Genomic DNA, 12,283 nt, shown 5'->3' on the forward strand with positions numbered 1-12,283 from the left:
CACTGCACCTCCTCTAACCTTTCACAACCATGAAGATGTCACTGTAGTCCCTTGATGTCAATGTATCATGCTCAGGTGATATGTGTGAAAAGCAAGCTTTGGCAAGTTCAACCAAACTGGGAAAAACTTCAGTTTTGATCTTTGTGTCCACTATCGAAGAAGCAGCCTCACCAAAATCAATTAAACAAACACATACTAAGTGGAGTGGAAGGGAAAAGAGGAGAAATGAGAATACATATATTCCAAAGCAGAAAATGGAAAAGGGTATAAGATTATTAGCAAAGTGCCTGTGAGGATCTATGAACCTCAGGCCATTCTCTTTATCTCTCAATAATTTCATTCTTTTAGTGCCAGTCTACAAAAGTATATTTTTTAACCTGGAGAATTTACAAATTAAAATTTTAGTTTAACTAAGCATAATGAGAATAATATTAATTATTTTTGGTGAGAAAAATATTTTTGTATAGTTTATTTCATTGTGAATAAAATGTGAATTTTCTTAAAAAAAAAAAAAGTATTTGTATAAAAGATCCTCATTTTGTTATCTCTCTTATTGGTTATGACTTCCAGTTGCAAATTTGGTTACTTAACTTTGCCATCTGTGTCTTCATCCAAATAACTGATAAAAAGTATTACAAAAGGGGCAGCTAGATGTCAAATCAGATAAAGCACTAGAGTCTGGAGGACATGAATTCAAATATGACCTCAGACACTTGACAGTTACTAAGTGAGTGACACTGGAAATTCACAATCCCTCCTGCCTCTACAAAAAGGTATTACAAAAAGCAGTGTCCATCATCAGGCTCCCATGTGAAAGCAGCCAACAGAGACCTCTCTCTAAGCTGATGTCAATCCAATCAGTTCTAAAGTCACCTTGTATTTTTCCCTTTAGCCACAAGGATTTTTTGAGGGGTGCTGACTATCAGATCCTGAAACCTCTTTGCTAGAAAAAGATGAAAGCAATCTAGGAGCTAGGAGGGTCTATACTTTTTCCTCTTTGGAAGGTACTCTTTTGCTGATTCCATTGAGACGCAATAATCCTCACCAACTATGGCTTTCTTTTACTTCACCTTGAATGCAACTACTAACATCATCAGAGATAGCTAATAGATTTACATTTTTCCCTAGATGGAAAAATCCTTTTTTTTAGATTTACATTTTTCCCTAGATGGAAAAATTCCTTTTTGGGAATTTTGGATCTTGAACCTTCTAGGATACTAGCTAAATTTTGCTTCCATAAATAGATTACATTTTTCCATTTTTCATTAGCTCTATGATCTCTGGGCTATGGGGGGTGAGGGGTACTCCCCCTTTATTTGTATAGCCTGTAGCCCTTCCTGCTTTCCCAGTCTCCACAGTTCTTGCCCAAGTCCTCCACAGGGGATATACCCTATGTACTGATTTCAGAGATGACAATGGAATGCCTGTCCTGTGATCTGCTAATGCTCAGTCTCTTTATATTTTCAGCCCATCTCCTTTTCCAGTGATGTACATCCTTGGTGATGTCTGTTTAATTATGTAAACAGCATGTATGTTTGAGCTACTTAAAGATAAACATCAACATGAAGCAATCTACAGTGTCTGTGTTCCTATAAAATCACTTTGTATAAACAAACACTGACAAAAAATACAGAATGAACTAATTATAAATGATTGCATGAAATCCATTTAGTAGCATCTCCAGAGTACCACTGGATTTGAAATATGCCAACAGCAATTCTTCCCTACCAGTTTCTTCCTTATGTCAACAAGAAGAACTAAAAAGCTCTTCAAAAGGTTTCTATGGAATGTTAGCCTGTTGGCTGAAAGGAGCCCTTGGACAAAGAGCCTGAAGAAATTCACATAAATTCTGGCATCTTCCTTGTTATACCCAAATTTTGCTTCCCCTGAGAAAGAAACACTTTTGCAGAAACTGTTTAGACACAAATAAGCTAAAGAATGAAATGTAGCTCAAGGTAGATGGTGCTTTGTGTCTGAGCAAGCTGAACTTACGCTGATGTGATTGCCCGGTACCGCTCCTGACCAGCTGTGTCCCAGATCTGGGCTTTTATAGTCTTCCCATCCACCTGGATGCTCCTGGTAGCAAATTCCACACCGATGGTACTCTTACTCTCCAAATTGAATTCGTTTCGAGTGAATCGTGAAAGGAGGTTGCTCTTCCCTACCCCAGAGTCACCAATCAGCACAACTGAAAAAGGAATAGAATATTCTGTAAACTTAGAATCATTTTTGGGCCTAAATCCCTGCCTCTAAGAGGATTCTTTCCACCAAAACTTGTAGATTCTATTTGAAAAATGTAACCAAGGAATTAACTAGCCACATTCCAACTGTCATCTAGGACCATCTCTACTAGGAACCACAAAAGCAAAACTCTTTTCCTCCTCTGAGCATAGACTTCCTAGGTAAATACCACCAGCCCAAGATAGTTCAGGGATATTTTTGTGAGAATTAAAGCAGTTAATAGATGGGAGAAGATGGTAATATGATGAAATAGAAAATTCTCCTGAACAAGAGCTGAATTTTACTTCTGGATTTGCTAATTTACTGTGTGACCAATTCTAGGCAAGATTCTTTCCTTTCCCAGGTCTGTTTCCTAGACTGTAAATATGAGGTAATAAGACTACAGAGATGTTCTCTAGCTAGGACATTCTCTATTCTAAGGGTGTGGTCGAGATAATGACTTGGAAGCCTTAAAGCTTTAGGTAAATATCAGACATGATATTGCTTTCTGAAGTTTTCTGATCCCTTCCAGCTCCATAGGTAAGGCATGAAAAGCTATGAGTCTACACTACCACTACACTTGAGATTTTTGAGCACAAGACTTTCCAGATGCTAGTTCCTCCTGGGCTTATAAGGATTCCCATCCTTGGATCTTCCACTACCTCATTCTTAGGCATCCCTTCCCTTCCAGCCACTCCTACTTTTAACAAACACAAAAGAAAATAGATTGATTTATTTAAGAAGAAAAATCATTTCAAGCAATTTCTTGAGTGAATCTCTACAACAGGCAATATCAGGAGTGTTTCTGAGGGAAAGCAAGTGAATGAAATTTACTCCAGGTCTTCTGGGAAGGTTAGATTTCACCTAGCCACTTTTAGAGAATGAAATTGCCCTATGGCAGAAACAGATAGTGAAAAAGAAAAACTGATCTAGAATCAGAGAATTTTAGAGCTGAAATGAATTGGCAGAAATATATATTGCATCTCCTGATTACAAAATGAGGCAACTGAGGCCCCCAAAAGAACTTATCCATAGCCACAAAATAAGTCAATAGAGCAGTCAGATTGGTGCACTAATCCAGAGCCCTCATGCAATGAAGTGAACCCCTAGCAACAAACTGGTTTTTAAGGCCCAAGGTCGTACTAAATCAACTTGTGAGATGGAGGGGAAATGAACTGATTTTTAATCAGTTTTTTAAAAATAGTACATCTAGCACAATTCTGGGAATTATAAAATTCTCCCTCTCAAGTGAAATGCCATACTTTCTACAAGTAACTAGCCCGAAAGCCCCAGGGAATGGTGAGGGAGAGATCTAAGCCAACCACTCCTTATCAAACTCTCCTTCCTGGGAGCCTTCAACAACCAGCTTTTATACATCCAGACCCAAGCTGAGTTCAGTTTCTTCCTGAGTGGCTCCTCAGAGATACTGGTATTATCTCTACTCTATCTGAAGAGCAGCACAGGTTCCATCCAGCCTCAGAGAATCTAACTTGAGACAAGCACCACCACCTTTTCCAGTAAATTAAATGTGAAGACACAGCAATGAAATTTTTTTTACTTTATAAAGAAACCGTAATTCTTCCCAATCCTGACTCAGCTCTTGTTGCCATGGAATGATTAGATCTATAGTTACAAAGCATTTCAATTTGGCAGCTTCGTAGAGATGGGATTAAGAAGGGGAGAACCCTTAGAAAGAAAACAAGCATTTGTTAGTTACCTACTATGTGTCAGGCACTATCCCAAAGCACTTGACAAATAGATCATTTCACCTTCACTACTGCTCAGGAAGAAGATATGATTAAGGCAAAGAGAGGTTAAATACCTTGTTCAGGATCAAACAGCTAGGATGTGATTGAGGCTAAATTTAAAGTCAGGCCTTTCTGAATTCAGGTCAACAAGTGGCTTGTCTCTGTAGGAAGAAAGCTATTGCATAATGCAGAGGGAACTCCTCTCTAAATATCTAAAGTTGTAAGGAGTTTCCTGAAGGTATTGAGAGGCTTAGTGACCCCTAATAGTATTTCTTTTTTATAATTGTAATTAATTTTTTTTTGTGTGAGGCAATTGGAGTGAATTGCCCAGGGTCACATAATCAGGAAGTCTAATTGAGTCCATGTTTGAATCCAACTTCTCTTGACTCCAGAACCAGTGCTCTATCCACCTCATCAAAATACCCTTCCTAATAGTATTTCAGGTTAAATGGGACTGATTGGATGAAGTTTTCTCAGTCTGAGACTAAGTCATATGATCTCTATTCCCAGAAAATAAAGTCTTGGACCTAGGGTTGCAGGGAGTCTCATGGTCTCTAAAGGTCAGATTCTCAAGAAGTGACATGACCCAGAGAAAGCAGACAACGTTGGTTAAGGATGGTTATGTTCTTTTAGTCTATCCAATGAGAAGGCCTGATCTTTTTAAATCCTAGACAAGCCATGGCTCCCAGGTGTGTGTCTGGGCTTCTCCCTGTAGGGACTAAATAAATGCTTTCTTTTTGTACCTGAAGATGTCACTGATTAGTTAATTTGGGAAAGGGGGCTTAGCACTAGTCCCACAAAAGGTCAAGAAAGCATTAAGTGCTTATGATAAACAAAGCAGTGTACCAAGTGCTGAGAATAAAAATACAAGTAAAAAGAAAGATCTTGCCCTCAAAGAGCTCAGAGTGAGAAAGCAACAGATAAAAAGCTTAAAAAAAAAAGTGAAGAGAGGAAGAGGACGAAGAGATGATGAGCATGGCAGAAAAAGTTCACCAAGTCAGATTCAGCTGGGAGAGGAGCGGTGACCTGGCTAGCCTGTGTTACCCTCCTTCAAATGGAGGCTCTGAGAGGAGCCAGTCACTCTGGGGAAGACGATATGTCCTGTGAAAGAAACCCAAGGATGAAGTGAACTTCAGGGTGAAAAGAGTCCTGCCCCCCTCCACACTCCTCAGTCATTTTTAACTTCAATAGTTCTTCCCAAACTATTATCAATTGCACTGCAGTCACCCTATTCTGGTCCCTTATTACTTCATTGTTGGGCCATTGTAATAAAACCCCATGGGTCTCTCTGCTTCCAGTCCAGACTGCCAGGGTAATTTTCCTAAAACAAGGACTCATCAAAACAGTTCTCTACTGCCCCACTGCCTATTGAATTAAAAACTTCTTTGCCTGGCCTTCAAAAACCTCTGCAATCTGGCTCCAGTCACCATTCCCAGCTTCATCTCATATTTGCTTTCACACCATCCACAGAGGAGCCAAACCCAAGGCCCCTCTCCACTGCACCAGCCAACATCCTATTGAAATGCGTATCCTTCAAGGCTTGATTCAGCTGTTCTCTCTTCCACAGGCTCTCTCCCTCAATTTCTCACTCTACTTTCTTTGTACTTTCATGTAATCATCACTTTCAAATGTCTCTTAAAGCAAGAAAAATGAACTGAATGTCTATATTATCAAGATTGATGCTTAGGCAATATAATTGATGATAATACAGATATTACAGAGGTTAACAAACAGATATATATACCTAAACTTTAACTTCATAAAGCCCTAAAGAAAGGTCCAACAAAAGTGTCAACTAAATCCTATGGAAAACTCCAGACCCAGAGCAATCCAAGTTGCAGCATATTGCTACTCAGATGGGCCTAAGGGAACTCCTCTGCAATATATTCATTTTGCCATTCTGGAAGTTTGCCCTCAGCAAATCCTACATTACTCCATAATAATCAATCCTTTCGACCAAACCCAACAACAGAAACTAGAAAAAGTACCTCTATAATCATTGGAACAGTTTTGAGCTTGGTCACTGTGCATTGAGATTCAAGTCTATGAACCACTGATGGCTACTGCAATAGTTTTCTAAAAGATATACATATTCACATGGAATTTTTCTCATTGGAAGTCCTTTTGTTTTTGCCTACTCCTGAAAGGGTTTAATTTGCCCAAATGCTTGGGAAGGGCTTAATGAATTTTCTAGTGAATACTTATTTGAGAGTTCACTAGAAACCCTTTTAAATTTCACCATTTTAAAAATAGACTTTCTAAATTGTCTGAATCTCTCTTCTTGTGCACAAAGTCAGGGCACATACTGAACTGAGCTGAAGTTATAATATCAAGGAAAAGCCCAAGGGATTTTTAGTTAAAAAACAATGGAGTTTGAGTACTGGATCCGCTGTAGTGTGATGTTAGACAAATCACTTCAGGTTTCTGAGTGTTAGTTTCTTCAACTCTAAAATGAAAATAATACTTGCCCTACCTATCTTCTGCTGAGGGTCAAATGAATCTATATAAAATATTTTGTAAACCACTAAGTAAATGCCACTGTTATTCGATGTCTTGATGACTTAAGACTCTATGGCCTGGACAGGCTAAAAGCTCCAGGTTACTGGGCTGCATTCTGCACTGACCCCAGTGATGTGGTTTATGATTTGAGGTTCAGCACCAAATGATGTGCTTCAAGGACCAAAATGATTTGGGTCACTCATTTTGATTTGTAAACTGTGCACCCCTGATCTTTGGGGGGGAGGATGGACCTGGGTTGGAAAGGCCTTGAATCTACCCCCTATTGACCTTTAGGAGTGGCTCCACCCTCTTATTCTTAAGGGGAAACTCCCATAATAACCTCCACTTACAATTCAATTGGAGATCTTGGCCTGTGGTATAATTGCCATACATTATTGATTAGTCCCTCAAATTCATCTAGCCCTGGGCCATAAAATCTAATATAATATCAAAGGCTGTATGTACCCCAAACTTTTGCTAAAATTCCCATCAGGATTTGGCCCTCTGAGTTGTTTCTCAGAGTAATAAACCCATTTTTTGCCAAAAATCTCGCCTGTAGATTGGGATTGCAAATTTTTTCACAAAAACGTGCAACACCATCCTGGGGACTCCATTGCTGCTAGGGTATCTCTCACCCCTCATTTCTCACATCTCAAAAATGTGAAGAATTCACAATGGTCATTTTCTTTGGCAAACGGTAGATTTATTTAGGGGAATAGGTTATAGACAAAATGAAGGAAAACACAGACACTGGAAACTATAAATATGAAATAAAGTTGGGAGAGTATATGAAAGACAAGTTCCTCAGTGGAACTCACAATTATCCAGTAGAAAGGGAATACCCCATGAGGTTGGAGCATGCCCTTAGCTGGCAGGCTTAATTCTGAAAGGGACTTAGGACCCTAAAAGAGTTAGCTGTATGGAGAAGTAGGATTGGGAAGTATAGATAGAGGAAGTTAGGGAAGACACCACATGGCATGGGGGAAAGATACCACAAGACAGTGCCTTTGCAGACTGACCCAAAGCAGCCATGGGATAGCCCAGAGGGAAAATTTAACCTCAGGGACACAATTGGGATATCTCACAGGACACAGCAAAGTGAGGCTGCTCGAGATCTCTACAGAGGGGGTGAGTCTCAGGAGTATGACATAACTTAGATTTCAGACTGGACCAGCTCCCCAGAGGCTGGGCTGATCTCTATTAGTACCTTCTCCCTGCCTGCCTAGGGGATTAATTTTTTATCAATTCCTCTACTAACCACACCTAACATTGAAGACTTTTACTATTCTTGCTTTTTCTGTTCCTAAATGTAATTCTTATCTATATTTCTTCTATCATTTCCTCTAGCTTTTCATCTGGCTGAATTAGTAGCCCCTCTGATTTTTTTCCCCCAGAACAGAATGGGTTAAGCTAGAAAAATAAAAACTAGGACCAAAACAGGAAAAAATGAATGACTTTCAGCTATAGTATTAGAGAAGGAAATCTGTGCCTCAGTATTGTGAAAAGAATATGTAGGGTTTATTGGTAGACAGGAAATGATGGGAGAAAAGTCAGAGAGCATGCATGATATTAAGACATATCAGGTTGAAAGGTGTTTGCCTGTCACCTAGACCAATCTCCTCATCTCCTAGGTGAGGAAATCAAGATACACAAAAGATGAGAAATTTGCCCTAGATCAGTGACAACAATGGGATTAAATCTCCTGGCTCTCCTCACCCAGCTGCCCAGAGTGCTTTCTGAGGGCTTTGACTAACATACTCTGAGAAGGTTGCTACATTTCGTATTTTTCTCTCTGAGGCCTTTGCTATTCAGTACAGCTTTGAGTTCTGAATCTTTTCCTCTTATCTTACTTCATACTTGTAGGAGAAAGTAACTAGTCACACAAAAATAGTTACCAAGGGGACTTTGGTCAAAAAAACAACTTCAGGATACATCCTGGGAGATAAGATCTTCAATGTTGGGTGTGATTAGCATAGAAATTGATAAAAAATTAATCCCTGAGGCAGGCAGGGAGAATGACAGCTCAGATAAGAGATCAGTTCAGCTCCACGATCCCACCCTCGGGGGAGGTCAGTCTCGCTTTACCAAATTCTATCAGAAATCCCAGTCATGTCCCTGAAGTTAAATTTTTCCCTATAAAATCTACTTATGGGCCATTCCATGGCTGCTGCCTTCCTTTGGGTCAATTTGCAAAGACACTTTATCTCATGGCGTCTTTCCTTTCCCCCGTACCAAGTGGTATCTCCCCTAATTCCACTCTGCTTCCCAACTATGCTAACAAACTCTGAGAATGCCAAGCCCCTTTCAAGATTTATCCTGCCAGCTAAGGACATGGCCCAGCCTCATGGATTATTTCATTTCTCCTGGCTAATTCCATATGCTCTCCTACTCTAGTTCATATTTATCATTCCCATTTTGTCTGTAACCTCTTCCTTAAATTAAATCTATCTTTTGCCAAAAAGAATGACCACTGTGAATTCTTCACATGACTAAACCCCAATTTTTGGTGCCTATCACCATCTAATCAGCTACAACATTTTGGGTCTGAAATTTGGATCTGGGAGACAGTGCTATATGGTCATCTCATGGATGAAAGAACTGAAGACAGATAATTTCAGAAAAATGGGAGAGTTTAGCAGATGTCCTACATTTACACTGTTGCTGATCATTAAAGAATTGGTTTAAAAAAAGCAGACCACAATGCATCCCAAATCATCCAAGACAGAAACAGTTATATAAGACTCAGTGATTTATATATGGAGCTCTGTGATTTAAAAAGATTTTTATAGACATTCTTTCATGATTCCCTCTAACAAGCCCTTACTAAATTGATGGACATGAAGCAGTCTAGTCCATCCTCTTTCAGTTCCTTGATTTGTGAATTTCAATTAAGTTTCTAGGACTCCCTCAGTATAGGTCTCTTCTGCTGAAAAACAAGAGAATAATCTATCTCTTCCAGCTCTTTGAAGAGCCAAATGAGGTAATCCTTATTTCCTGGTATTGTTGATAGGGGAAAGGATCAGCACATTCTTGGCTAATGAACACCAGGGAATTTCCCTCTATAGTTGTGAGGAGGAAAGTAGGAATCTAGAAGACCATGATTTACACTGATTTGTAATGACTTACTTTGTTTACTAGTATATGGTACCAAAACATCTATGGTCTCTTTTTCAAGAACAGTAGAGAATTAAACTATCCACACTCAAGGTATGGTTTGAAAGATAAATCAGTTTTTTCTCTCAACAACTTAAGACCATTTCCCACCATCTCTCCATCCCTCCAGGGCCAACAGACATAGGCAATAAAAAGGAAGCCAGTCAACACCATTGTCCACTAAATAGTCCCAACATTCTCTAAATATCTTGGGATACCCAATAAAACCAAAATAAGGACAAGACTACCTGCCCACTCTTTTTAATCCAGGCAACATAATAGAGTCCTATTCCTGACTGATCCTCATTGTCAATCAAGATCTGCTTTTCCCCTAATCAGAAAACCCAAATACTGTACTTGAGTACTTAGGAATGAGGTGAAGGGGGTGGGGGGGATTAAAAAAAAAAAAGAAGAAAGAAAAGAAGCATGAAGATGGAGGGTTATCATGAAAGTTAGAATGATCCAATCTGCTCTGATATTGCAGAGAAAGATGAAGCAGAAAGTCTTTACATAATTAACATGATAAAGGACAATAAAACAAGATATCAGAATTCTGACCATTGCTTGATCTTGAAATATGAAGTCTACTTCCTGTCTATGGGCTAAGAGGTCTAAGCTACACGAGAGGTACAAAATGAAGCCTTACTCTGTCAGATCCCAGCAGTGAGGTGATTGGCTTGATTCGATTGCACACACTTGTCACAAAGGAGGGAAATCACTGGCAGTCAGTGATTTTAAATATATATATATATATTAAAATATAAAAAAATTTTTTTTCTGTTACATGTTAGAGAACAAAACTAGGAAAATTTGTTAGAATTTATATAGGCAGATTTCTTCAGGCTGAAGAAAAAGGAAAACTTTCTTTTTCTTTTCCTTCTTTTTTTAAAAAACAATTAGAGCTTTCCAAAGTAGGAGAAAGCTGGCTTGAAGAATAGTATTTTCCCTCCTGAGATGTCTTCAAGCTCAGCCTTGATGACTACCTGACCCATGAGGATTGGTGCAGAGAAGATTCTGCAGGAATTGGGCCAGATGATTTCTGAAAGCTGTTCCAGCTCAAAAACTCTAGTGAATGCATTCCCACACATAGAGGGAAAGCAGCAGGGATTATAAATCAGATAACTAGCTTGTGTGGAGTAGATTGTCAACCATTGACAACAATGTCTTTGTCTTTGACTGAAGAGTAGTGCCATAGGCAGATCAACCTGATCTTCTCTGAAGCTCTCTGCCATCCTGTTGGATTAAGAAAACAAACAAGCAAAAAAAAACATCCCAGGAATCAAGACACCACCTTCCATCTAGGCTTTCACATTATAAATGGATGATATTAATTTATTATGTGAACTTAGGCAAATAATTTCCATGATCTGGGTCTTGCCATCTATTAAATGAAATGGCTGGATTGATTCCGTTTCCTCCTACTCAAAGCCTGTGGTTCCCCGAATGTCTTAGCTTATCCTCTCTAGCTTTGTATTGCTGCAGATGTGATAAGAACTTCTTCTGGATCTTCATTAAAAGCACTGATAGAAATGGTGAACTAAGCAGGAACAAGGACAGAAATCTGTGATCCTCACTAGTACCACAAGGCCAATATGTACACTGCCAAATATTTTGTTGATATTTAAATTTATTCCCTTTAAAGATAACCATCTTCCTGTTTTCTCCCTTCTGCTTCAGCCTGTGCTTCATGGCTTTGTGAACACACTTCTCCCATCTCCATAGCATGTTTCCCCTGCAACTCTGTCCCCACTCTGGCACTTTGCCAATGCCCCAGAAACATTAGGGCCCCATCACTCTGCAAAGCCAAGCTTTGAGAGAATAGTGGTAATCTGCAACTGGACAGCTAGAAGGAAGGCCTGGTACACAAGCCCCATCCAATGTTAAGACTGAAGACTAGCCTTCTCTAAATAAATATTTGTCAATTGTAAGACAAACAATCCCTTGTATTGGGAAAATAACGTGCCCTATTAAGGTCCTGGGTACGGGTACTACAGCCTCTTTTCAAATATGACCGAGGCTCCTACTGGCCAGCAAACCAATCTCTCCTGGAAAAATGCCTGCTATGTTTTGGGGTCACATAGGCAATTCTTGTCAGAGAAGATAATTCCTAGTAATTCAGAAAGAAATGTGCTCTCCCCAATGCCCAATATCCTAAATGATTGCTACCTAAGTTGATCCGAGGTGTGCTACATTTGGACTGGGGATTAACAGCACTACTGCCTGGCATCTGGGGCCACAGACCAAGCAATATTCCCCAAAATGGTGAAAGAGCAATGAAGCCAGGGATGGTTTTTTCCTTCTTTCTCAAAAGAAAACCTGGCTAACTAAGGACCACATCACATTGTCCAAAGGAAAAGAAACAGTCCTGGCCTGGTTGCCAAATGTTCCAGGGGCAATGAAGGAACAGATATTCAAGGGCTTAGGTAATGAGGGAACAAGGTACCATCTGCTGGAGAAAAAAATTCAGAGAAGCCAGAAGCTGGAAATGTGTAGTGGCCGTCTCTTTCCCCTGCAGTGATTCAAAAGGCTTGGCTCAAGGCTACTCCCTTCTTCAAAAGGAGCTTTTCCCATCCCTCTCCCTACCTCTCTTCTATGATCATCTCTAATATATCCTATATATATTTTGTACATATGTAGTCATTTATATGTTGTCTCCCCCATTT

The 12,283-nt window shown here is 39.5% G+C and overlaps 1 protein-coding gene across 2 annotated transcripts in view; it reads right to left on the bottom strand.

The window, feature by feature from the left end:
- RAB11B (RAB11B, member RAS oncogene family) overlaps window positions 1–12,283 on the bottom strand; it is a 35,239-nt gene that overhangs the window by 15,361 nt on the left and 7,595 nt on the right. For both annotated transcript variants that reach the window (XM_074301380.1, XM_074301390.1), the window contains one exon: window positions 1,993–2,188. In XM_074301380.1, the coding sequence (XP_074157481.1) occupies window positions 1,993–2,188 (196 nt within the window). The remainder of the gene's footprint in view (window positions 1–1,992; window positions 2,189–12,283) is intronic.

The sequence above is a fragment of the Sminthopsis crassicaudata genome, chromosome 1 (assembly GCF_048593235.1).
Source record: "Sminthopsis crassicaudata isolate SCR6 chromosome 1, ASM4859323v1, whole genome shotgun sequence".
NCBI lineage: Eukaryota > Metazoa > Chordata > Mammalia > Dasyuromorphia > Dasyuridae > Sminthopsis > Sminthopsis crassicaudata.